We start from the raw sequence: 26,593 nt of genomic DNA, 5'->3' as shown, positions 1-26,593 counted from the left end.
TCAACGATAATATAAAACAATAACGCAATTAAATCATTAAAAACTTTGTTTTTTTTTCTCAAAGTATTCCTATTAAAGCGTAAAATAACAATACTAAAATAAAGTTTTATAATATATATGTACGTCTTTCTTTATTAAAGTAACGACTTTCTTTTCCATAAGTGATGCAATACTTTTGACTTGTACTGTATACATGTATCAAGGTAATAAATGCCTGCGTATTACGCGAATCAAATCCTAATTGGATATGACAGGCGCGATCTAATCGCCGTGAATTATAATTCCAAAAATAAACTGTCACGCGATCTTCAGTTGCGCTAAAAAGACAACTGCATAAATATAGCTATTTAATTTGACAGCATTCTGTCTAAATTCGAAGCGACGAATCAGAAGAGACTCGCGAATGAATGATAAATGAGACTCGACGCTCGCGAGATTCGTGTCAATCGTGTCTAATAAATAATTCTCGATTATCTCGTTTCTCCGGTCGCGATGTGGATATTATAAAAGGGATTTTTGTGATAAGTTTAGCAACGTAACGATGTAATCGTGAACGTTACCGTTGTAACAATTGGCTGTTCAATAAGGTACTTCATCATCTATCGGGCGGTCTTCGCTTCTCTTAAAAAAAAGTGAAAATTTTGCTAATATGGTTTCCACAAGAAATCACTTAGGAGCTACTCATATAGGGTTTTACAAACGGCCCAATACTGCGCCAGTATTAGTTGTACTGGCGCAGTATTAAACCGATTGTAAAACCCTACATGGGTAGTAACAACCATTATTCTATACACACGTACGCGGTAACATTCCCTTATAAAAATTTTTCACTGTTTTTGGACCGTTTTTGGCCCGCGAGAACGGTCAGTTTGAGTAGTAAAAACGTGCATTTGGTTCAATGAGTACCACCCGTTTTTGAGGTGCAAAGGGTCCCTTTTGCTTAAAAACGAGTGGTTAAAGCGGATTGCGTAAAGTATATCCGAGTAGTAATAACGTATTCTTATGAGTATTTTTGAGTGGTAAATACGTCCTGTGTGCGACATCGGTCCAATGCTACGTGCCAGTATCGAGCCAGTATCGAGCCGACACTGATTTCCGATATTCACCCGACATAAAAAAAAATTATTTATTTTGAAATTTTATTACTATTTTTTAACTAAATTTGTTTCTTAAGATGCAGTCTATGATTATAAATATTTCCTCGTATTTAAAAACACATATAAAACACACTTACCTTGGTGGGATTCGAACTCGGGACCTCTGGATCGTGAGCCAACTGCCTTACGTGGTAGACTACTTCTTAATTTGATATAAGTGTTGTATATAATCTACATATGTCATAACCAGCGCAAATATATAATTTTTCAAAAATTATCTTAAGAAACAAATTCAGTTTAAGAAGAGTAATAAAATTTTGAATTGGACATATGATATAATATTTCTTAATGTCGGGTGAATGTCAGAAACCAATGCCGGGTTATTACGAAATTTTGTGTTCGTAAATATATTTATAAAGTTCAAACATCCTTATCAAATCCTTACAAGGGCCTTATTAGATAAAAATAAGGAAACCTTTCTTAAGGAAACCCTAATAAATAATGATCGGGACCTCATTAGGTTAAAATAAGGAAACCTTTCTTATGGCATCCCTAATAACTAATGATCGGGGCCTTATGTATGTAAGGCCATCGCTAACAAATTTCTACACGGGATATTGCACTTATAAAAACGTTCAATGCAAATTTCTCGCGAATATTTGAATATTACATCGTACCACTTATCTATTGGTGAAGGATGAATATAGTGTAAGTACTAAAACATTTAACCCTTACGGTACACTTTGAAAAAGTTTTTAAGTTTGTAGAATAAATGTACTTCAATTTAGAGATAAGGAGAAGATAAGGAGTGGGAGTCTTTTAGAATTTATAAGAAATTTTGATGGATAGAAATCGAGCTGACTCGAAATCCTCATGTATGTACCATAAGGATTAAAATCGGGCCATCGGGCGAAATCCGCGGATATTTTCTTGTGAGTAAAAAAGGAACGTACTAACGTATTGTCACTCATCAACTGAAAAATGAGTGTTGAAAACGGACAACCTACTTCGTCCTCATCCTTGTGAGTAAAAAAGGAACGTATTAACGTGTTGTCACTCATCGATTGAAAAACGAGTATTAAAAACGGACAATCTATTCAAAAATACTCATACGCACTCGCGTATATTCATCATGTTCTTTCGCAGTAGACTGCGCGTGCTTGAGAGTGCAAGAAACGGACACAAAAATGATAAAACGGGCTAAAAACGGGCTAAAAACGATCTATATGAGGTGTAAAAGCGGTGAAATGTTTTTGTAAGGGTTGTACGATATATATTAGGCTATACATATATAGATATGTGTATAGGCGAGTTACATCTTGTCGAGAATTATGAAAGGAACAATGGGCGCTTGTCTGTTTTGGGTAAAAATATTATTAAGTATTCTCCATAAATTCTATTTTAGTGATAACTAATTAAATCATTGCAGTTGATGCAATTACATTTTTTCAGTCAAAATATATTTATTAGAACTCGTTCACAAGAGCGAGGGACTTTTGAAAATGCTTTAATTAGTCTGATATTAAGATTTGAAGATGTTACCGTGTATGTGAAAATCAACTACACCAGAGAAAGATTTATGGTCAATTTAGTGCTTTAAATCCTTGAAGAATTTATGCGTAGATTAATTTATGAAATACGTTTATAATCACGATTTGTAATTATTTTCATAGGGCAGAGTTATTAATAAAGTTTTTTTTACAGTGCAGCAACATCTGCATCTCTTACAGTACCAAATTATTGAACGAACGTGATTATATTTTATTATGTAACGGATTGAGAAAGAAACGCGCAGAAACTAAATTGACAATCGATAAATCTTTCTTCTCGTTACATTAAGTATTAAACTCAAGCTAGTTGAAGAGCGTAGCGTTAGATAACCCAGTAGCGAGAAGTCGAGCAGAGTAACAAAGCTTATTAGCGTAGACATCCACATCCCTCGAGTAGTCCACGTTAGTCGCATAAATTACGTAGCTGTAGTCAGTAAGACTAATAATTGATAATCTCAATTAACGCAATTTTTTAATTCTGTTGATATCTCTTCTGTTCTTCTCTTCTGTCTCCACGTCGTTTCTTCGGATTGACTGCACGAAAATTCGCGAATAACGGCTGGCGCCACGTACGATTACCGGTACTCTCCCACACTGTTCTGCGCTACGTGTGTGCCCTCTCCCCCGACCACCTCCTCACGCGTCACATTTGGTGGATCTTACACGGCCACGAAAAACAAAACAAAAAAATCCGAAAAACCGACAAACGACATTAAAAAAAATTGAATAATGCGATACCGCACGAAACAAAACCGACGAACGAAAACGACAAAAGGTAATGACAACATTGTCGGATATGGTGATGCAGTGCGGGGGCGGGGGCTGCTGCGTCTTGGAGCAGTGCTTTCAGTACCCCAGAAGAGCCCGAGAGCCCCGGGACTGCGGCTGCCAATTCGCTCTACTCCACAGGGTGGACATCGCGTGACCATCGGTACATGTCTTAAAAATCTCAATTTTATCTTCTTGTGGTCCTACCTATACCATGCTGGAGAGAAACCTCGGCTGTACCGAAGCTCTCACCTTGTCTTTCTACTACTTTCTGTCTCTCTTTCACCCTCACACATATCTATTTTATTGTGTTTGTGTGGCCTACCCCGTCTCTCTGTCTGTACATCTTCTTGTCTCACTTTTTGAACCCCTACTCGTACTTTATCATTTTCGTTTCGGCATCGGACGGGAAAATTGAAAGCCTATTTAACCATTAACGATTCTCCGTCTATTTTAGGGATTCACGAAACTTTTGTCGTTTAGAATATACTTATTATAATTGTAATTAAGATAACAGATTTATCTTAATTTTATCTTCTTTTCTTAAGGAAATGGATTTTTATTTTAATTCTATCACTAAATTATAGAAAACTTGTAAGAAATTAAGTTTCAAGAAGAGAAAAGAGCAATACATAAATCTATATACAGGGTATTTCCTAAATACAAAAAAAGTGCAAAAAAAATGAAGAGAAAATTTCGTGGCTTATTTTAGAAAGAAAAGGTCCTATAAACATACACTTTAAACTGCTTCATTTTCAAAATACAGTGTGTCAAAGATGCACGGCTCTGGTGAATCTAAAAATGTTTTATCGGTATTAGAAAAAATGGTTCTTAATACCACATGTATACATACCAAATTTGAATAAAATATCTTTTAACGTTTTCCAAATTTTCGAAATTTTTATACATTTTTTACAACTTTGACACCCTGTATTTTAAAAACGAAGTAGTTTAAAGAACATGTTTATAGGACCTTTTCTTCTTCACATAAGCCACAGAATATTCTCTTTTATTTTATGTACTTACTTAGGAAACACCTTGTATAGATATAAATAAGGCAATATAGCCTCTGAAGCGAATTTGTTAATCGTATAACAGTAAATTTTTTATGATATATACATATATATATATATAATATGTATACACAATAATTTTGCTATTTGTTGCGTCAATAATTTTTGCAATAATCCAAGCTTTCTAAATTGTAACTTTTTTACATAATAAGTGATTGTATTTTTACAAGATATATATATATATATATATATATATATATATATATATATATAACATATATATGATATATATATATATATATATATATCATATATAACATATATATCATATATAACATATATTGTTCTCCTGCGATTATTTTACATTATACCTCCGTATATATAAGTTTCCTTAATATATTCATTATTTTTCTATAAGTAGCATGATTATTTCCTTACGAGAATCACTATTACATTGTAAAATTGTCATTGTTAATTATTAACTATTAGGCAATATTTTCATCCATTCTTGAGAGAAGTTTCCACCAGAAATTTAGCCACGTAATGAGCAATTCACACGTGTAGAAAATGGTGGGTTTGCATCGTCAAACTTATCTTGCAGTCACGTAATTATCGAATTATTTCACTTTGTATTTTTTTCTGCATTTTAAATTTCTAAAAAATTAAGCTTTATATCATAATACGTTGATAAGCGAACGCGAACTTTTCCATTTTTTCCCCTTTTTCATTTTTGTACAAGTTATAACACCATGATATCAAATAAACGAAGATAAATTACGCAGAAATAGAATTTTGTGTGTATATGTGTGTGTGTGTATGTAGCGCGGTAAAAATAAGTTCGCTAAGTATAATCTCATTATACTGCATAAACACGCTTCTTTCATTTCCGTTCTCGCAATCAATGAGGAAGCCAAAGTAAAAAAAGAAGGCCGAGAAATCGTCTCACGAGACGAAGGCGTATTTCTTGCCGGTGAGGCTTGCCAACTTTTTCGCGTGGGTATTTTATCGATTATTGCTGATAAGATACAGGATACAGAAACTCGAAATGAGTTTCGTGAGAGAAAAGCGTGTTCGAATTATAAGATCAGTATCTTATGTTTTTTAAAAAAATTAAAAACGTCCTATTCCTAAAGAAAATACCGCATCTAAATGTTACCGCGGCACGTTCTTGTAAAATTAATACTGTAAGTTATTTATTTCGATCACTTCCAAAACTCACAATCAGTCGGAAAGTCACGTTTTGATTAAACTCTTCTTCCACAGAAATTCAATTAGAAACAACATATATAACAATATATACTTGTATAAATGCTAATAAAACAGCGTTACAGGAAATGATAGCTTTTTTTACAATTTTACTTATGCTATCCGTATTAGAAAATTTACTTGTCATATCTGGTGAATTGATTAGAATGCATATATAAATACAGTTGAGGAAAGAAAATAGGGTATCACTTTTGTGGAAAAGCTGGGATAAGAGACGGCAGAAGCATAACTTTCTCTAACTTCGCAGCTCTGAGTTTTAATGAATCCCGCTTAAAACCGATGTTCACTTTCATATTATACTTTGTCGACTGCAAATGAGCTTCATTTCTTTCGGGTAGATAGAAAGCTTTGACCGACGTGAGGGATCGGGCTCCGGTCAATTTGTGTAACTCAGAAAGCTGCTGTTGACTTTGTGCTCGCCGCTGTAATGAGAAAGCGCTTTTTGCGACCGCTTTGGAGAGCATATAAATCTTATGAAAATGCATAAAGAGAGGAAGAGAAGAGAGGGGGAGAGAGAGAGAGAGAGAGAGAGAGAGAGAGAGAGAGAAAGAGAGGGAGGGAGAAAGAGAAAACATGCTTCAGAGTTGGCAAGTCTTGTCCCGGGAGTTCTTTTATAAAAAAGAAAAAGAAAAGATTAATTGTTAATTTAAAAGAAAGTCAGTCTAACTCGGTCTGACGTCCGTTATGTTTAACCGGCCCTTGACTGTCAATGACAGAAATATCCTCAAAAATAAAACTGGCCAAAAGTGCTCATGACGAAAATATCTGCACATTAAAAAAAAATACTTATACCAGAACAATTAGAATAGGATACAATATTTTTATATTTTTGGGGTCGTTAAATACAATTTGAAGTTAAAATTGCGAAATTTAAAATGGCCGATCCAATATGGCAGACCAAAAATGCAAAAAATTATTTGATTTGCATTAATTAAAAAATTTTAATTTTGAATTAAAAAACAGCGGCTTCAAGAAACACTTAATACAAATTTTTATGCGAATCGAACGAGTTTTTGGATCTTTGAACACCCATTTTGAATTTTGAGATTTTAGTCTCAGATTTAGATTTAGTAACTCAAAAAACCTCCAGAAAGTATCCTTTTTATAATTTTATTAACTCTTTTGTCTAAAGCATTTTTGGCCTGCAAACATTTTTTCGCCTAACAGCCAAGGGGTTAATATATTATTTGCATTATTTTTGCATATGTTATGGTCAAAGGACGGAGCGCGGTCACTCCTCAGTTTGACTGGTTGAGCCTGAGCCTTGAAACATTTTTGTATTTTGGCCTTTGACTAGTGTGTTTTTAGTCAATCCTATAGGAGACACTAAACCAACCGGTCAAAGATAGAAACTAAAATAATCTAATTTGACTTTTGACTAGTCAATCTTAGGTGTGATTGCAATGGGGTAGTCAAATACCGATTGAACTTAGGCTTAATCGACGCGTTTTTGCACAAAACGACAAAATCTGGCAGAAAAAAGTGTCGCTCTCCCCCACGAAGCGAGATGTTAAAAGTTAAAGTTGACAACTACATTCACTTGACGTGTAGGATCTATATGTTGCAGCCACATGCGGTAATGTAGCACTTTATAAAGTGTCTAGACATTGGACACATGTTGTAATTTAATCTTTAAATTAAAAATTACCGTACACATACACACACACACACAACACACGGAGGGGGTGCAAGGGAGGCCTTTGGCACCCCCCCCCCCCGCGTGTGTGTGTGTATGTGGTAATTTTTAATGTGTCCAATTACTGCCTCCACGCATACATATTTTCCACGCAAAACGAGGTGTAGGTTTTTTTATTAATTAAACACCGAATAAAGACACCTAGGATTGACTAGACAAGGTCCAAAGTGTTTTTCTTAGTTTCTTCCTTTGACCACCCATCTCCTAGTATAGACAAAAAACGCCCTAGTCAAAAACCGAAACACAAAAATGCTCAGAATCGGCCAGTCAAATTAAGAAGTGACCGCGCTCCGCCCTTTGACCATAACACACACATACAGAACATCCTCCACACATATAATTTGGATACGTGAAATTTATACTAACGTCTATTAATATTAAAGGCCTGATTTAAAAAAAATTGAATTTAGCGTTTGTGAGAGATAAAAAATGAACGAAAAAAATGATTCAATTAATCTAGCAATATTTATTTGTTTTGACAATATTCAGTATTCGACCGCGTATTAATTGAGTCATCTTAGTGAATCTTAATTTGCCTGACTTCACGATTGATATAGTAATAATATAGCAATATTTATTTGCCTTGACAGTATTCAGTTATTCGTCTTAATAAATTTCTTAAAAAACTTTATCGATCGATATGGATGTATATAGTGTGTGTGTGTGTGTGTGTGTGTGTGTGTGTGTGTGTGTGTGTGTGTGTGTGTGTGTGTGTGTGTGTGTGTGTGTGTGTGTGTGTGTGTGTGTGTGTGTGTGTGTGTGTGTGTGTGTGTGTGTGTGTGTGTATATATAGTGACGAGATTCTCTTAACTTATATTCCCTGTAGCTAACAATAAGAGAAAATGAAGAACGTCCTGTGTGCCGTTCGCGTTGGCAGGTCAACTCGCAACCCGCGGAAAGTTTACACGCTTGCAAGATAAACACTTACGCGCAATTTGTACGTAAGCCCATCGCGAATTTGCTACCTCGGATTGAGCTCGGAATTGCAGGTGTATCTCGCAGCCGCTAAATTTATCCTGTCTCGAAGTCAGCCGAAACCTTAGAAACTAATAGCACGCTGACCCGAATCTGGTTCGAAATCACCAAGTCCTGTCGGAGACAGGGAACCCCGACGGGGATATAGTAGGGGCGTAGTAAATTCGATTGGATCTTCACCCTTCGTCGGCGCGAAGCTAATTAAATTGCATAAGGTAAACTCCGTCCGGTGCGGCGACTGATTGAATAAGTATTACAGGAATTCTCGATCGATTTTTAGCGTGACCCATTTCACTTGAAACCGTAACCGACGAGAGGAGCTTCCTGGAACGGTCCAATCCTTTCGTGCGTAGATCTCCTTTTCCGCCGTCGGACGATTTATTATCTCGCGATTGGTGCGCGCGAAGTAGAGTTCAGTCACGGCACAAGTGAACCGACGAATAAAGCTCGCAGAATTGCACGGAGAGAAAACCTACATTTTACAGAAATTGAAGAGCACCGAACAGTTTATTTTTTATCTAACCTTAAGAGATTGTGTGCTGGTAAGCTGACAGTATAAGCACAAGCAGTACCTACCAAATAAACTTGCTGACGGACACTATTGATAAATAAAAAATGGGACTGCAATGTCCGTCGGTCTGTTAAGTACGTGAAAACGTGGATTTATTCTTATATGCAACGTGTTTTTTAACGCTCTATTTTGCGCACCAAGCGTTAAATAATTTAGTATTCAATAATAAATTTTTCATATCCATGCGCCAAGTATCAACATGTATTATGATTGATAGTCGGAAAAATGGCGATTATCGAAACATCGCTAATACATCTTGATACACGTGATACTGCCGTTTTTTTAAACATTTTTGAAAGATAGTTTGATACCGTGTATGGAGCAACACACCGCATAGATGACGGCTCGGATAGTGGTGTGTGTTTTCATTACCAAAATAATATCAAGCGTTATACATGCAGTCACGGTTTCGAGCGGAACAGGCATTACCGATGCGAACTCGACTAATTAGAGAAGCGAGAGCGCTGCAATTAGCGAGCCGGTTTACGTTGACCGCCTATTGCGTTTCATATTTGAAACGGGAAATGCTTAAAGCTGCGAGATTAATCTTTAACGTGAAACCGAAATCCCCGTTAACCTTAGACCTATAGGTAGGACGCATATAAAATGCTAGCTGTCGAGTAATGTTTAACGCTGCCTATTTCTTCGCTATGAATAATTATGACGCGTCTATACCGCTTAGGCACGATGTGTTTGCGTTGAAGATGCTCTGCAGAATATATTTAATTAACGTTAAAGCATATATGACGCCTAGTACGGTATCGTATCGTACGGTAGCGTGCCTATAACATCGTACCTCGGAATACGTAGAGGTAAATGAAAGCTTTTTCAGGTCATAATGCAACACGGAATCATGTCGGAATGGGAAGAGGTATATAATGAAACTGAAAGAGATTTTAATGTTGTTTTTATTCTCTTGAGGAATCAGCGTAATTCCATACGTACAACACTACACGTAATTTTCTTTTTATTGCACGCGATACTCTTTTGTTGATATTTGTTTATTAAAGTATTCATTTTATTCTATACTTTTCTTGCTCGATGTTAAAAGTTTAGTTAAATTTGCGCATAATAATTGCGTATAATTTTCAAAGTTGGGTGAAAAACGGTTGATTCAAAAAGATTTAATTCAAAATGCGAAAGATGAATCGTCTCGCTTAATACGGAAATAATTGCGCAAACATAATTTACATCCTAACTCCGTAAATCGAAAAAACGTTTGCCATCTCGCTCTAATTTAAAACGTATAAAAATATAATCAACCGGTTTTGATTCTCTAATTGAAAATTTCTCTAACTGACTGAAAACAAATTTGTTTTCCGTTCCCGGCGACGATAACGAACAAAATAACTCCGTCGCTCATTGTATGCGCAAGACTAACGATTCATAAACGAGACTGTAAAACGTTCCGCGACCATTTGTGTCATGAAAAAACGATCCACGTTTACTTCCTGAGTTAATACAGAAGCGGCGGCGCAGGGTGGAAAATTTTTACGATCATATATATTCTGGCATTAAAATAAAAACTTTTTTTTCGCGCGCGGACGCGGCCATGGATTTAGATTCATGTTCCATTGACTCGATGCTTCCAGCTCGACTTTAATTCTTAATGCGTTCTATTTCGCGCGTCAATCTCCGTGCAATTCACACAGATTCGCGAGTTCGGCGAGAGGCAAAAGCTAAGCACGACTCGAGGCTGTCGATGAAATATGCTCCACCGCGCTATCGATGAATATTTCCTGGGGCATGTTAAAAGCGGTTTAATCCCGCGCGACGAGCTTAACTCTCAAGATAGATACACGATCGCCTTATCATTTCACGAACTTCTTATAATAAGCATAAAAGAAAGTTTAACTCTCAACTCTGCTAACGATTAAATATGATTAACATAATTATTTGTCATATTGACAGATTAGAATGCTCATGACAACTTTTTATTTCACTCGTTTTAATTAATTTCGTCAACGACAAGGTCAACGATTTAATTTATAAATCATTTTATTTATTTTTTTCTCGTGATAATTATAAAAGCGGTGAAAAAGTATTTAAGAGAGAAGAACGTATTTTTCTTGAACACTTTATGAAACATCTATGATGGAGTTAATGTCGTTTACGGCAGTTGCGAGTTAATACCGCACAGTTTACGGGTTTTCTACTTAAACTACGCTAAAGCACAGAAATCCGTCGATATATTTCCTAGCAGTCTGTAAATAATTCAGGAAAGCGTAACTTTAAAGAATATAGTTACCTTAGATTGTCTCGCTTATAAATGCATATAGATGCAAACACGGTTCATTTTTTCATATTATCGCGACGATTATAAAGACGACGATAATGCACTGGATTATTGCGTATGTACAAACTAACGGGTGTCGCCGTATCTGAAATGAAGATTAGAAATTAGAATCCTCAGAAAAAAGCGCGCCGATTTTACTCATCACTACGAAAAGGGACCACCGTCTTGTTCTGGATCTCCGTCCGATCGATTTATTCCCAACGAAAATTCCCCTTTTCATTCAACAAACACTTCCAGCAGCTTGGTTTGAAAGCAAATCACCGCTTCTCAATCGCTTCAAGTCGCTTAAAAACTTATAGTCCCACCTCAATTACTTCCTTAAATATACACAGCACTTTTCAAGCACAATACTGAAGACTTTTATGCACAGGAGCTTATAATGCCAGTCGCTTGAGTTGTTATATTAGCGATTTATTACGGGTGAAAAGTCACTGCTATTGGTGCAACGAGGTAGGGCACCGCTACTTTATGTCGTCTGCTCAACCGTCGTTTTTCGCCTCAAGCTTCGCGATATTATTTCGTGCCATTTGTATCGTTTATACATTGTGTTCACCTGCAATTATCTTGCTGTTATGAGTGCAAAATGAATTTTTCACCGTTTGGTCACGTTTTACGCTTATTTCCAAGACAGAGATCGATGTGGCACTTTCATTGAAACTTGAAATAAGAGTCAGTTTATACGCGAAGAATGAACTGGCGTCCGTTAGATCAGCTTTGAACGTTGTACCTCCTCGCACTAATGGCAGGTTAAAAGAAGTAACTACCGATTAAGACAATGCCTTGCACAGTGCATATTAATGCTTTTCATCACGATTACCGAGTCACAAAGACGCTTAGTCTACCCGAAATGCTTTCAAGTAGAGCCAGAGCAGCGCGTCGTATAGCGCAGAAAAATTTGCATCGAAAAATAAATTATGTACCTACGTTGGAGAGAAGCACTGGCGATAAATATTTACCCATACGAACCCCCCTCTAATGACTTTCTCCTCCGCATATATTATAGAGGTCATCCTCCTGAGTAAATCCTTTAGAAGGTTTTAGCCGTCGCTCATTGTTTATTAAAAAGTTGTGAACAAATATAACTGCGAACTATAACAATTCAAGTAGAGGCAAGTGAGGAATCAAGTATGCAAGAATCTGTTTGTGCTGATAAAGAAATGAAAGAGGATGACTGTTCAAAATTGCGTACAAGCCCTACGTCAGAGATGATAACTGAAAATGAAAGTATTAATGAAAGTATGACTGAAGAAGATTCAATTAAAATCAGTTCGAACAGCGAGCCCAGTATTCAACCAGCAGAATGTGGAATTGTTGAACCACCGCAATGCGAAACTACAGATTCTGGAAATCTTGTAAGTACAGAGACTCAAGAAGATTCTTTTAAAGGCTCGGGTGATGTTACGTCGCAGTTATTGGATGATGAAGAGGATAGAGATGAAAAAACACTGATCGATGACTCTAAGAATGAGAACGACTATCAATCGGATAATACAAACATCTTCAAGGAAGAGCAAAACAGAATTGAATCTGAGGCAACGGCACATTCATCTTTATCGTCACTTACGCAAAATTCGCAAACAGAGCTGGCCGATCTCAGGGAATTTGAGGACGTTAATAATTTGAACGAGCCATTAGATTCTACGAATGCAGTGGATGCTGCAAATGATCAGGAAGCAAACAGGCTCGAAAAAAAACCGATTTGGATTCTATCGGAGAAAGTTGTGACAAGCAGAGTGATAAGAATGACAATTTTTCCGAAATTGATGGTCAGGAGTAATTATCGAAGTAATTTGCTGATATGTTTATGCACACATATCAGCAAATTACTTCCCTAAGCACTAATCCATCCCATCCTCAGTCCTATTACTCGTGTCCGAGCGTGGTGACTTCTCTTCATATACATGTGTTGCGCACGTGGATTATACACATTGTATCTGGAACCTACAGTTTAACGCCGATTTCGAACGGCACGCCAATTTCGAACGGCAATTGTTTAGAGAAGTTTTCGTGGCAAGACATACTCTCGGTGGTTTGCCATTGCCTTCCGAGAGGAGAACGAGCGAATAAAATTTTCTAGCTCTACCGGGAATCGAACCCGGGACCTTTGGCTTAATAGACCAGTGCGCTGTCTACTAGCTGGCCACGCTCGTCTCAAGCACTAATACAAAGTGTTTATTTCTCAAACTTTTTGTTAATTATTTTTTAATAAATAACGAGTTACGGCTAAAGCTAAAAAAAAATATTCCGATAGTTGATCCTGATCGTACGTCATATGTAGAAATTTGTGGCACAACATGTTAATCGTTTCGAGTTCCTCGATACACTGAATATTTTCATTTTCTGACAATGTACGAATATGATAACCTTTATGAAGGTTTATATGTAAACATATCGTAATAGTGAGAAGTATTTTTTTAAGGAACGAATTTATATTAAAGCTATATATCGTATAAAAGTTCCTTATACGGAACAATGAATTAAATTAGATCAGATTTTTTAAATTTCTTTTGTTTATAACTTTTTTAATAAACAACGAACGACGGCTAAAACCTTCTGAAGGTTACTCAGGAGGATGATCTCTATAATATATGTGAAAGAGAAAGTTATTGGGGAAGGGGTCGTAAGGGTAAATATTTACCGCACTGGCTGATGAACTTTTTTTTTTTTCATGGAAAAAAAATTTTTTGTTGCTACCGCGATACAATAGCGCGATTTACGCTGTAAAACTGGCGATGCGAAAATTTGGACGAAAGCGTGCTCCAAAAATATTTTTAATGGAGAATGAGGAACGTGAAAATAGCCGGCATAATAATGAGATTGACACGGTCTGCAAGAAAAGAGCAAAGGTCACGGAATATTTTTTTCAACAAATTCCTTTTAAAGTTCACATTTTTTTTTTAAATTCAACATGTTTTATTTTTAATAGGAAAAGATATTAATCTAATATTATATTTGAATAAAACATGATTCAATTGATTTAAGGCTCCTGGATGGTCACCGCGGCCATATTGGATTTTTACTATCGAGGCGAGGAAAACACCCAATTTTGTTGTGCATGCCATTTTCAAATAAAAAGACATTTCAATAAAACATTACTATAGATCGTTTCAGAACACTTCCGAAATTGGCCGAAAATTACCCTTTTCCCTCGACAATAAACAAACAGCCATAAAACGAAGCCTAAACATACAGGAAAAACAGCCGTTTAACGACTATCGAAAAGAGGTGAAAACGTTCCTTCCGCATGCAAATCTTACTTTTCGGCCAATTTTACGACTTTCACGAATATGTTAAACGTTAGAGCACAAGCACAGAGCGAATAATAAAGAAATAGCATGCACAACAAAATAGGTTGTCAACATGTCACAAAGGACAGAATTCTCCATTGGAGAGAGTTCTGATTTCTGCCGCGACGGTACGTCGCCACCGTCAACGCAGAGTTCTCGGCTGACCATCCAGGAGCCTTAAACACAATTTCGTAGATCGCTTTAAATTGAGAAGGATTTTGTGAGAAATTGGATAAATGGTACAGATTCGTGGATATGCCGATTAAAATCAGCAATCGCCGTTTTAGTAACTGTTAAATAAATCTTCGTTATATTCTTTCGAAAAGTTTTATAATAACTATCAGTCGCATTTTAACGAAAATCGCGGATTCTTCATGTCGTGCCACTTATCCGAAATCCTTAATTATCTTACTCGGTCTTACGTAAAAAATGTATGAGCGTATATCCACGAGATAAGATTAATATCTCCGTTATCGATTTTGTGGAAATCACCATTTCGTCCGAGCCGATTCTCGAATCGCCTCCGAATTTGATTAGCGTTTACTATTAGCGTCTCGAATATACGATGAACTTTGACGTGTAAGTATTTCCATCGTAGCCCGAGCATCAACCCCTGAGTCTGGAAACGACATGACCGCGATGTGAGATACGATGTCTATATTTGTCGGTAAGAATCGAAGAGGCGCGTTTTGCAGACCGTATCCCCCAAATTGCGTTTAAATTCTTCCCCCTAAATCAATCAAGATAGATGACGACAGCATAGCAACGTAGATTGCAAAATCTAGAAACGTCCCAGTTGTTCGAGAGACGTCAACATAAATAAGAAAGGGGCAGTGGGATGAAGGTGCTACATTACGAGGAGACCTGTTCTGTCATTATACTGCGGTGAATCGCGTTTCTTTTCCCTGGACAAAAAGCGCGACATTTTTATGTTGTAATCATCATCACGTCGTTATGCTGGTTGCCCCAGAAGTACCGCGCTTCCTTTAACACGCCTAAAAAATTCTACAGTTTTTTACTTTTACTTCGCGAAAGACATCAGAAATTAATGTTAAAATGAATTTGACATATGGCAAACTTTAAATTGAAGATTACCTCTTTGACTTTGAAAACGAGCAATTTTTTAGCTCAATGTTTTTCTCTCGATATCGATACGTTTCTTTTGGAATTTAACGTTGAATATTTCAAAAAATCAAACTTCAGATTATAAATGAGCAAAATTCAATCTAATGCATCTTCCCTTCTGGAGCAAATTGAAGGAATTCGATGTTTCATTCGAAGATATTTAGTTAAGGTAAAGAAATTGTTGTAAAGAAGAACTAACCATTCTTCTATCTAATCCATGAACTCTAACTGGCAATTCACCGAGAGATTTACGAGCAAGAGGAATCGCGTGGGACCTCCGGCGCATCCTGTAGTTCACTCTCGTCTCTGCAATTTTGTTCACAACACGGCACCCTCATTCGCTCGCCCCCGTCGGCCTCTCAACTTTTCTTATCACGTAGATCCCACGTGCATTAAACGTCACGCTTCTCGAGAGGCCGCGCTCGACTGCAATTATCACCGCCGTCGATCGCGCTTTCTCCCCTTCTTCCCCCCCCCCCTCACTCCTGCCGATAACGTGATCAGAAACGACTGAAATTTCCAGCATCTGCACTGGTCGAGCCATCACGTGGACTCCTTAGACAGCGGGGGAGCTTTAGGCTGGCCGAGAACCTCGAGGCCGCGCGTCAACAGTGCCATCGACGTGGCCGGCTTCCTATCGCAGGTAAGTAATCGCGCCGGGAAAAATCCACGTAGAGAGATCGATGGATTATGTGAGGTGGACAGCCACGTCCTCGAACCCGCCGATCGATCTGCCGGCGCGATTTCGCTGCGACCTTTCCCAACCTCCCGCCCCCTCCGCGAACGCAAAGCTCGCGTCGCGTAACGGCCGGCCGCGGCGCCGCGCCACGGCGTAACCATGACCAGCCCATGCGGCCAGTTTCCGATTATAGCAATCGAGATGATTGAAATCGGAAATCAGTGAAATTAGCGGACGAATTCCAAGGATAGCGTTTAGCCTTAACTATTATACGCGGCGCGAGTCTTTACAATGACGTGTAACTCTTTTCGAATCTATGCCTCGATCGACACTCGCGAGATTGAGAGGTAAAGTAATTCTGTAACATTTGGATACGCGCGTATCCTGGAACTCTCGAGCTGATTCGTAATCTAACACGACATACGGGCGATTCGATACATATGTCAATGCATATTTGAGACCGTTATTAAAAACAAGATACGGTAATAACGACCCAGACAGTACCATGTCCCAATTTTGGAGATTTGGACATGCGTACTGCCTGGGAAGATACATAGTTTTCTAAAATTTAGTTTTCACTCAGATATTTAACACTTTCACTGCCAAACGGAATAAAAAACAATTACATCTTCGGGCCAAGGCTGTTTTTTGACCAGTTGCTATAGGTTAACTCGGGGGAATATGCTACACTTAACAAGAATTTGATTTTTTTATATTTTTCTTTCTCTTTGAAATATCTTTGCATACTGGTCTCCTTTTTCCTTCTTTTATCTGTCATTTTTACATGATTTTAATAAAATATTTTGATTGCTTATACTATTAAAAAGAAAGAAATACAAAAAAGTGTTACAAAATGGCATAGTACCCAACCATATGGGTAATATGCCACATAGTATAGGTATATAAAATAATATACTACATACAAACATGTAGTAATTTAACTTCAAAAGTTACTTTATTCATAAAAACAGTACAAATAGTTTTTAACATAAAAAATAAAATTTTAAAATTAAATTGTAATATTAAAATTATTGTAATATTGGATTGCAACAATTAAAATTAAAATAAAAAATAAATCTTAAAAACTTTAAAACCTTAAACCTCTTACAAATTTTAAAATCTTATAAACCTTGAAATCTTAAAACTTTGTAAATTTTATAACTGTCAGCTACACTTTTTTCAACTACATTTTTTTCTTTTTTAGTCTTCCTCGTATACATTCAAGGCATTATTGTTCAAAACATGTGTTTTAAAACGTGTAAAAAATATGTTAATATTAAATTTCAATATTAAAATAAAAACTATAATACTGCCAGGAAATAAACAAAACTTGTGCAAAACATCAGATATAGAACTATGAACACTTTCATGTTATTTACAAGAGCGTTTTTAGCCGTTGCTTTGTTAAACATAACGAGTGGCATATTCCCCACACTGGCATATTCCCCCGAGTTACCCTATTTTATTGCCGACTTTTACAGTATTTATGCTTTTCCATTTTTTTTTTTATAGCTTTTGACCTGATTACTCCTGATACTCGGTGTATCATTTACGATACATTTGGCCTGCGTGGTTAGGTTCTAAATGTACTGTGTAAATGATACACGTGGCAGTGAGAGTGTTAATGATATTTAATTTAATTTAAATGGCGAGAAAAGACCTGCGAATTATTTCTAAGGAATATGAAATAGCTAATGGGCTGGTTAAACTTATCTTTCTCTTTCTTTCTCTTTTATTATCGGCTAACATTGAATTTTAATAACACCATATTAGGTGTAGAATCACCGAGCAGCGTGTCGCGTCTCTTGTTCTTGTGGAAATTAAAGATCAAGTTATACCAGCCTGCGAGGTAGATAGCGGCTGCGTTGCAAACTTTCGTACGCGAGTCTGTTCCAGTTACACAAAAGAAAAGTAGTCATTAAATCCAATAAGGCAAAGGAGAAGCAAGAATTCATTAATTCTTACAGTCTGTGTTTTCTTTCGCAAGACAAAATTTGCGCGATTATCCGATAATTTATTATTATTAGGTATATCGCAACGACAGCTCGTAGACCATTAATCGCGATCACCGACGACAAATTAGCCTTCAAAAATTGAAACTTTTTCCCCGCGTTTCGTTGAACAATCGCCCGTCAACGCTACCCCTCCCACTTTGCACGATTGTTACACGATTGTTATAGTTTCAGATCGCGCGTTTCGGCATATATTGTTAACGTAACGCAACCAAGTCGAAGGGAATAACCATATCCCTCAGTGCGACAGTTTATTTCAATAAATAATGAACACAAAAGAGTTCGTGCGAAAGAGATACCTCAAACGTCAAAGTTCAAGGTAGTCTGTGGCGAAGTGTAGTGCACCAGATGATCGATATGTTCGTGGATTACTTGTAAGGAAATGGACAAATTCATTTTCGCTGCATGAACGATGAGTGTATTACATTTTCAAATCGCGTTTCTCTCATTCCAAGACGGCACTAGATGTCTATAATACGTACTATTTGTCGTACACACTTTGTAAATTTTATATACAAATATATTTTCTATATATTACATGTAATATTCACATTATATTGCGATACACCGCCCTCGCGATTGGCATAATACTACTAACGACAATTGACTCTCGCAATTGGCACAGTACTAGCACAGTTCTACCGTTAATAATACATGATTCTGCTTGGTGTTCTTCAAGGTCGATATTACACACGCGATTTGCTGCATTCAGCGTATTGTTCTTTGCTACAGCACGCGGAATTGACAGAATGTCTAAAATATCCGTATAACCAATCGTTCCCAATTTCTGACAAATTACAAATTCAAGACAAATGTATAAATTAATATCGCGGAGTGCTTCTCGCATTATATTGTATATCGCTGCGTTCTATCATTCCTGCGATTCGGTACGTCCTCCAGGATTTACGGGTGATCAGTCCGAATTTGCTTCGTTGCGTTGTTGACGTAAAATCGATTATCCCGCAAAAAGTACACACACCAGAACGAATATCGTGTTGCCGTTCGAGGTTTTTAATCTGTATTTCGAAGATCGAAGTTAGTGTATATCGTGCACGAAGGAAGAGAAGCACAGCACACATTTTACAACACCGTGATAAACATATTTCGTTCAAGGAAACGTTATACTGCTCAATTCAAACGTTATACTCTTCTCCCGCGTTCTACTTACTCGTCACTGTCTTATGCTCTATCACATTACACTCGTAATGTATTACACTAAATGACGCACAACGTAAAACAGTGTCGATGAGAAATTTAATTCTTCTATAAAAAAAAAAAGAAAACTTTAGAAACATCATCCTAAACGTGGTTTGCTCTGAATACGTCCCACGTCTTGTGCTTTCAGGAATTTCTGCGACGCCACGGGTCTACGTCCAAATTGTGTCGTAAGGTTCGCAGTGCAGATAACTTACCTCTCGCGTCAACGAATCGCCAACAGGACCCGCGAAGAGACTTCAAGGACGAGAGCACCGAGGGTGACCGAGAATCCTTCCTGAAACCAAATCAGGATGACAAGTCCGAGGATCAGGACTCGAGGAGGCAGAGCAGTCTCGAGAGCACAACGAAGGACAATATAGAAACGTCGCTATTAGATCCCAGTCATCAGCAGCCTTCCTCAAGGTGAAGTAAATTTATGGAGTCGTTGCACGCACCGATTTTCAGTTCTTGTTTATCCTTCGATATTTCAGCGTCCGACACTAAAAGCGTGCATATCATCGGCACAAAATAATCATCAGTCTATCCTATAACGTAGACTGTTATAAAGAGAACTAAAATTAATTTTACCATATTTCAACGTATCTTTGTCAGCTATTTCAATATTATTCAATTTTTGCTATTTTCAGAAGAGATTTAACACGCTCATAGCAATTATGACTAGGGGAACATTCGAAACACATAATATTTGATCTTCTAACAATAGAAATGCAATATTCAAAACAGACTGAACTAACTGCTCGGAACGGTTAAACCATAATACGTAGACCTTATGCATGTTACATGCAGTTAAGTGTATAATGTAATATTATCTTGTAAGCGCAAGGCGAGGTAGACTCTCTAAGAAATTCGCATTTGCCATTTGCAGCATGGAGACGATACCCTGCTTATAATTCAACGACTTGGACAGACACCCTTCTTTATGCTGTTTCGCCAATAATATTCTATTATATGTGGTATTTCTCAAAAGTATCTATTACGATTGTATACGGATGAGATAATAGAAAAACGATAAACGTTTCCGTTTGCCGGAGATTCGCGTCCCGATCCGAAGAATAAATTCGTGTCGATCGTAGAACGCAAATTGCTCTATAGCTGCATCATGATTTTAGATGAACGGATGTCCTGTCCCCCCCCCCCCCCCCCGACACTCTCCTCGTTCTCTTGTAATTTATTATCACGCCACAAGCGTTTTTTGCTCGCAAATTTCTAAAACGGTTTTACGAGCACTTGTAGGTATAATACAATAAATCTCCATCATATAGGGATGCATGTACAGTTCTCGTCGACATGTACGTTCGCGTACGTGTAGTGCATTTCAATTATTGCACCAAAAGAGCATGTTCGTTTTATAGTATTTTCGTAGGTATTTTGGTTGCATTCGCGCAAACAAAAATGTAATTGTAACGTCGTACGGCAATTTTGTTTGGAAAATATTGTTCAAGTAAACGCTGAATAATAATGATTTTTATTCGCGTTGCAAATTTGCGTTAAACGTACTCTGTTTTCGCAGCTTTCCACAAAGTCCTTCACGAGTCCGGGAGATCGTGAAATGGATATTTTGTGAATTGCGCGAGTCTCAATTTCAGTGACAGAAGGGAAAATCGACTCCGAAGTCGAAGAGAATCTGTCATTAAAATTAAAATTGCAAATTGTTCGAGACATCCCCGTAAATTTCTCGTAATGGATGGATGTATTCAATGCATACATATTTACTAATTTTATGAAGTTTTACGTTTGGCTGCGCGCGCTGATGCAATTGCCTTCTATATCAATTTTATGTTTTACACGTGTTCTTGCAACAATTATTGTGATTTTGCGAGAATTACGCACATACGTTTCTGCAAAACTTTGCAATATGCGCGCCGGTAGTATTGGCAATTTCATTAAACATCATCATTGCACCGCCAAGAATACAACTCGCGTTCGTTCAACGTTAACACAATTTAACGTTCGCGTTCGTCGACATGTAAATCAAATTAAACATGGTATTCGTGCGCGCAAATATAATTCCAGGTCAAATACTAGAAATTTTTTGTTATGCGCGTTTTACGCGAGCTACGAAATTTTTACAATTAGCCGATTTAAATTTGAGAGGTATCGATATTAATAACAGTAAATGCATAATTATCCAATTCGACATAATTATCGATATTGTATATCATTAATATCAATTGTTATAAAGATATGACTAAAATCATTTGAAGAAATTGATATCGAAGAAGATGGAAGATGCTATCGATACCAGCATCTCCGCTTTAATTTGTCCTATGGACGGTTTCGCTGCCGCTGCCACTTGGAGTGATCTATATAGTTGTTAGAAATGCAGATCGCCGGGTGGCGCGACTTATACACAGGGTAAACGCATCGACCTGGCCATAGCTCGCGTCAGGTGCGCTCTCGCCCTCGAGCGAGCGATAATGACGGTCCGGGGAATTTAAACGCGGCGATACATCGTTGCGGGAGGACGTGACGGACTTCGATCCGCGATGCAAACCCCCGCGCGGTCGGCCGGCCGGTTATCGATCACAATTTCAGTAGGCGATTACCACTTGACCCGTGCCTCGCATGTAAATGACTCCGCTGCTTACGACCCTTCCTGTTTGCAGTCGTTCGACCTTCTCGATTTTCACAGCGCTCCGCGTCGCGCTGCGTGTATTCTTTACATCGCTATCGTCAAGCGATTAGCATCGGCGAGGATATCGCCGGCGATCTTTGTGTCGGTCTCCGAGAAGAGTGCACGACGCCGCGACGTGCGCAGGACGTTTAACCCATTGACCGTCAAGAGAGGCAATAAAGTTATCCGAGAATATAATTAAATAGTTTACCTATATACTGAATAAGCTTCTCCCTCGTTTCTTTTAATTATCAGATTATATTTGTTAACATATCTAATCAAAGCTTATTTATATTTATCGAAACGTATTTAAAAGAAGCTCCTTGTAAAAAAGATTAGTAAACAAAAGGATATGAACCATACATACTTCCTTTTGTCATATAAAATGCTTATTTCGAAAATAATGAAAGAAAAACGAAGGGAGGGGGGAGAGAGAAAGTGTGTATCTAGTTTCGAAATATTATATTCATGAACCAGTATTGATTTTAATTACATTATACCAATAGAGAAGATAATGAAATTACTGAAAGTCATATCATTATTCAGTGCTTTAATCTGAAATTAATAATTTTATATGTTGATATAAAAATATTGTAACAATTTAAAACCGGCATAAAAACCATTTTTGTTATAAATTAAAATACTATTCTGTAGAAAAACTATTCCGGCCTAATTTTATTACATCCCTTTTGGTAATAGAAGATTCGACAAGTTTCTCGAAACTATATTTACATGGTTTTTAATTTAACGCTGGAATTTCTCGGCAAAGATCAGTAAATTGGATTGTGCGTTTTTATTTCAATGTTGGTCACGATGGTTATTATATTAAATTGAATTGTGAAAAATTTAATTTATTTATTTATTTACATTATATTAAAATAGCAAAAATTCATAATAGGAAGCAAATGTATCATAATACGAATTATAGCGCGACTATTATGATATGGATTATAACTAACGACGCACTGAGAAAAAAAATTGTTAATCCCAAAAAATATTTAGTCCGATACGTTCAACTAAATATTTTAGTTAGTTAACCAAATATTAGTTGTTTCAACAATTTATTTAGTTTCTTTAATCAAGAATTAATTTATTCAACTAATGTTTAGTTAACTAACTAAAATGTTTAGTTGAACGTATCGGACTAAATATTTCTTGGGATTAATAAATTTTTTTTTCTCAGTGCGGGATCTTATCTTACAATTAGGTTCGAATCTGTTGGGTTAGTTTCAAACTCTCTATAAATAATTAAACATTCATTTCATCCGGCTATAATTGGCAAATAATCATCGTGACGATTCGACCATTGGTTTTGGTCCTTTAATTGTCAAAAAATAAAAACAGTACTTTCAAGTAGACTCGAGCTTGGACAAAATAAATTCGAGCTCGAGCTCTTTATGAGTACCACGAAAAACAAAAGTATTATTTTCAAGTGGACTCGAACCTAGGTTACATATATTCGAATCTTTTTATGAGTACTTTATTAGAAATTTAACATTTCTTTGATGTTTGTATAAGCGTTTGTATAAAATGTATGTATAAAGCGATAATTATTTGAATATATTATTTTTTGATAATTACAAATATTAGATTATCAATCGTTAAAATTAAATATAATGAAAAGATAATTAAAAATGTAGAGTAAAAGTTACTTAAAATCTTTACACGTTTATACATTCTTTAAATTAACAACTTTATCCTTGGAGTTCGAATCTATAATTTGTAATGTAAAAGATTCTATTTTTTGCACTAGAATCTCCTTAAAAGTTCACTTAATAAATAGTTACATTCACTTACATAAGTAGTTACTAATTATAAGTAACATTACGAATCTTGCTAATACTCATTCTAAACTTCAAAACTAACTAGTCGGGATCAATTACTTTGCAAGTACAATGTATAAAATAGTATTTCTTATGATATTAGGAAAAGAAAACTAGAAAATGAAACTTAATTATCCCTCCGTGGTCATACTGGATCAATTTGACCCAACCTTATTTGGATCTAAATATCAGCTAAATACCTAGCTTAAAATGGACCTTGGTCCGCCATCTACAAGAGTTTGAAGTATCCTCTATAGGTTAGAGACCGTTAAAAAAACAAATTTTTCGCGAACTTTTTTCATATGTTAAAAATTCCTGAGGCACTTCTTTTTTTATAGCAATCAATTTAGCAATATCGCAAGTGCATTCGAGAATTTTTTCAACACGATCGGTGGATAAATGGTCAAATGGCGAACGATCAAAGTTCGTCTCGGGTCAAAATGACCCAAAGGGACTTCCTTGTTTGAAAAAATAGGTGTGACCACGGAGGGTTATTGGATTTGACTTGGATTTTTAAGTACATATTGAACTTAATCCCATTTCTAATTATAACAACTCATTTCCGGTACAGTATCGAATTATTAAAGTATATTTTACAAGTAAAGTAATTTTACATCACTTGTACCTTACTTATATCATTTATATTTTTATCGATAACATAAAATTGGTATTTTAGTATTTTAACAATTATTAATTGTATACCTACATTAAAAAATGCTACGGATCGATAAGTATAACTATCAGTTTATATATAGAAAATTGAAATTAGAGCTCAGGTCAGAAAAATGTCAATCCTAAAAAGTTTAATCTTTATGAGTATTTCTTGATTTGGATTTTACCCTTGAATATTAAGGGTAAAATCCAAGTCAAGAAATATTTATTATATAATATTATTCATTATTTTACATAGTCTTATAATCTAAAGATTTTATGTTCTTATTTACTTAATAAACGTAATTGTCAGAAATCATTAAATGGATCAATTCCTCGATCTTCCACTGCATGTCTATATTATTTGCTGAATGTTCGGAAAGGCTTTTGGTATATAAACACACACACATTAAATAGCTAATAAATCCATACTTTCATGAAGACACAAAACAGAAATTGGATTTTGTATTGTAACTTTATATACAGAGTTATAAATGAAGAAGAACGCAAGAATGAAATGAAACAATAACAAAATCGATATGTGACCTAAAAGTTGCAATAGGCAATAGCGAAGGTTAATATAGTTACTACAATACCTGTTTCATCATTGCAGCGTCTCATCTCGCTCGCTCCATCATAAATCGATCATAATTTCAGGATACCATATCACCCACTATGTATGCTAGAAGACCATTAATGAATTTCGCCATTTATAGTCATTCATTCTGTACGTTTCATTTTTTGCATTAGCTTACAATAGCTCGCCAATATGATCATCTCGATTCAGTTAAGATATGATTATAAAGAAAGCAATAATCAAATGGATCGCGATATCGCAATATGTAATCGAAAGGCTTTTTGCATTCATAAATCTCTCTATTCTGGAAATTATTTTACGCGCATATGTCGTGCTTTTGCGCATATTTCACGCCGCTCATTACATTACTTTATTAATTTATTAATTTCACAGCCGCTTTGTTAATAAAGCACAACGAAATTTTTTACAGAAATACAGATCTAATAATACCTACCTATTTTAATTAAAAATTAGTCTTATGTTAGTTTCAAGAATTTATAAAAATATAATACGAGTATCTCTTTCTCCGTTTGGAAAAAATATATTTCATAAGCATAAAAATAATGTAATATTACAGAGACATATTTTTCGTTCTTATCAAAATATGTCGGAGCTTGATGTATACAGGGTATTTTGTGTTTTCTAACAAGTAACACTATCCAAGTGTCACACACCGATCTTTATGAAACTGTGTACACATGTAGAACTTCGAAAAATATTTGTGTCGTGTTTTTTTGCTCATAAAGCGTCTTAAGAGTAGAAACCACTCTCGAAATATTGAGCTTCTCAATTCTATGTATATATAACAACTCTTTAGGCCATGCACGTTGCTGGTCGATTTTTCGTAAAAAAAAAGACCAGAAGACCCTGAAAACTCCTAGAGATAGTATTCTGGTGTAAAAACCATTCGACATAACGTATATAGGGTTGAGAAGGTCAATATATCGAGGGTAATAATTTCTACTCTTAAAACGCGTTTATGAGCAAAAATAAAAAAAAACAAGTCACAAATATTTTTCGAAGTTCTACATGTGTGCACAGTTTCAAAAAAATCGGCGTGTGACAATTGAATAATGTTACTTGTAAGTGCAAAAAATGAAAAAAGATATTCCGGAGCTTATTTTAGGAAGAAAAGGTCCTATAAATATACCTATGCTCTAAACTGCTTTGTTTTCAAAATACAGAGTGTCAAAAATATGAAAAAAAAAGTAATAAAAATTTCGAAAATCTGGAAAATGTTTAAAGACATTTTATTCAAATTTGATATGCGTACATGTGTAGTATTAAGAACCATTTTCCAGTACTGATGAAACATTTTTAGATCCACCAGGGGCGTGCGTATAAGTAATTTTGCATTTTGAAAACGAAGCAATTT

At 36.1% G+C, this 26,593-nt stretch overlaps 1 protein-coding gene across 10 annotated transcripts in view; it reads left to right on the top strand.

Moving 5' to 3' along the window:
• Positions 1 to 26,593, top strand: part of LOC139819730 (uncharacterized) — a 158,072-nt gene that overhangs the window by 113,108 nt on the left and 18,371 nt on the right. For 9 of the 10 annotated variants that reach the window (XM_071789374.1, XM_071789375.1, XM_071789367.1 and 6 more), the window contains 2 exons: positions 16,168 to 16,287; positions 19,681 to 19,955. In XM_071789374.1, the coding sequence (XP_071645475.1) occupies positions 16,168 to 16,287; positions 19,681 to 19,955 (395 nt within the window). The remainder of the gene's footprint in view (positions 1 to 16,167; positions 16,288 to 19,680; positions 19,956 to 26,593) is intronic. The other variant, XM_071789376.1, reaches the window with a different exon arrangement.

This window comes from Temnothorax longispinosus, chromosome 9, assembly GCF_030848805.1.
Source record: "Temnothorax longispinosus isolate EJ_2023e chromosome 9, Tlon_JGU_v1, whole genome shotgun sequence".
NCBI classification, from domain to species: Eukaryota; Metazoa; Arthropoda; class Insecta; order Hymenoptera; family Formicidae; genus Temnothorax; species Temnothorax longispinosus.
This window is presented reverse-complemented; position numbering and strand designations above follow the sequence as displayed.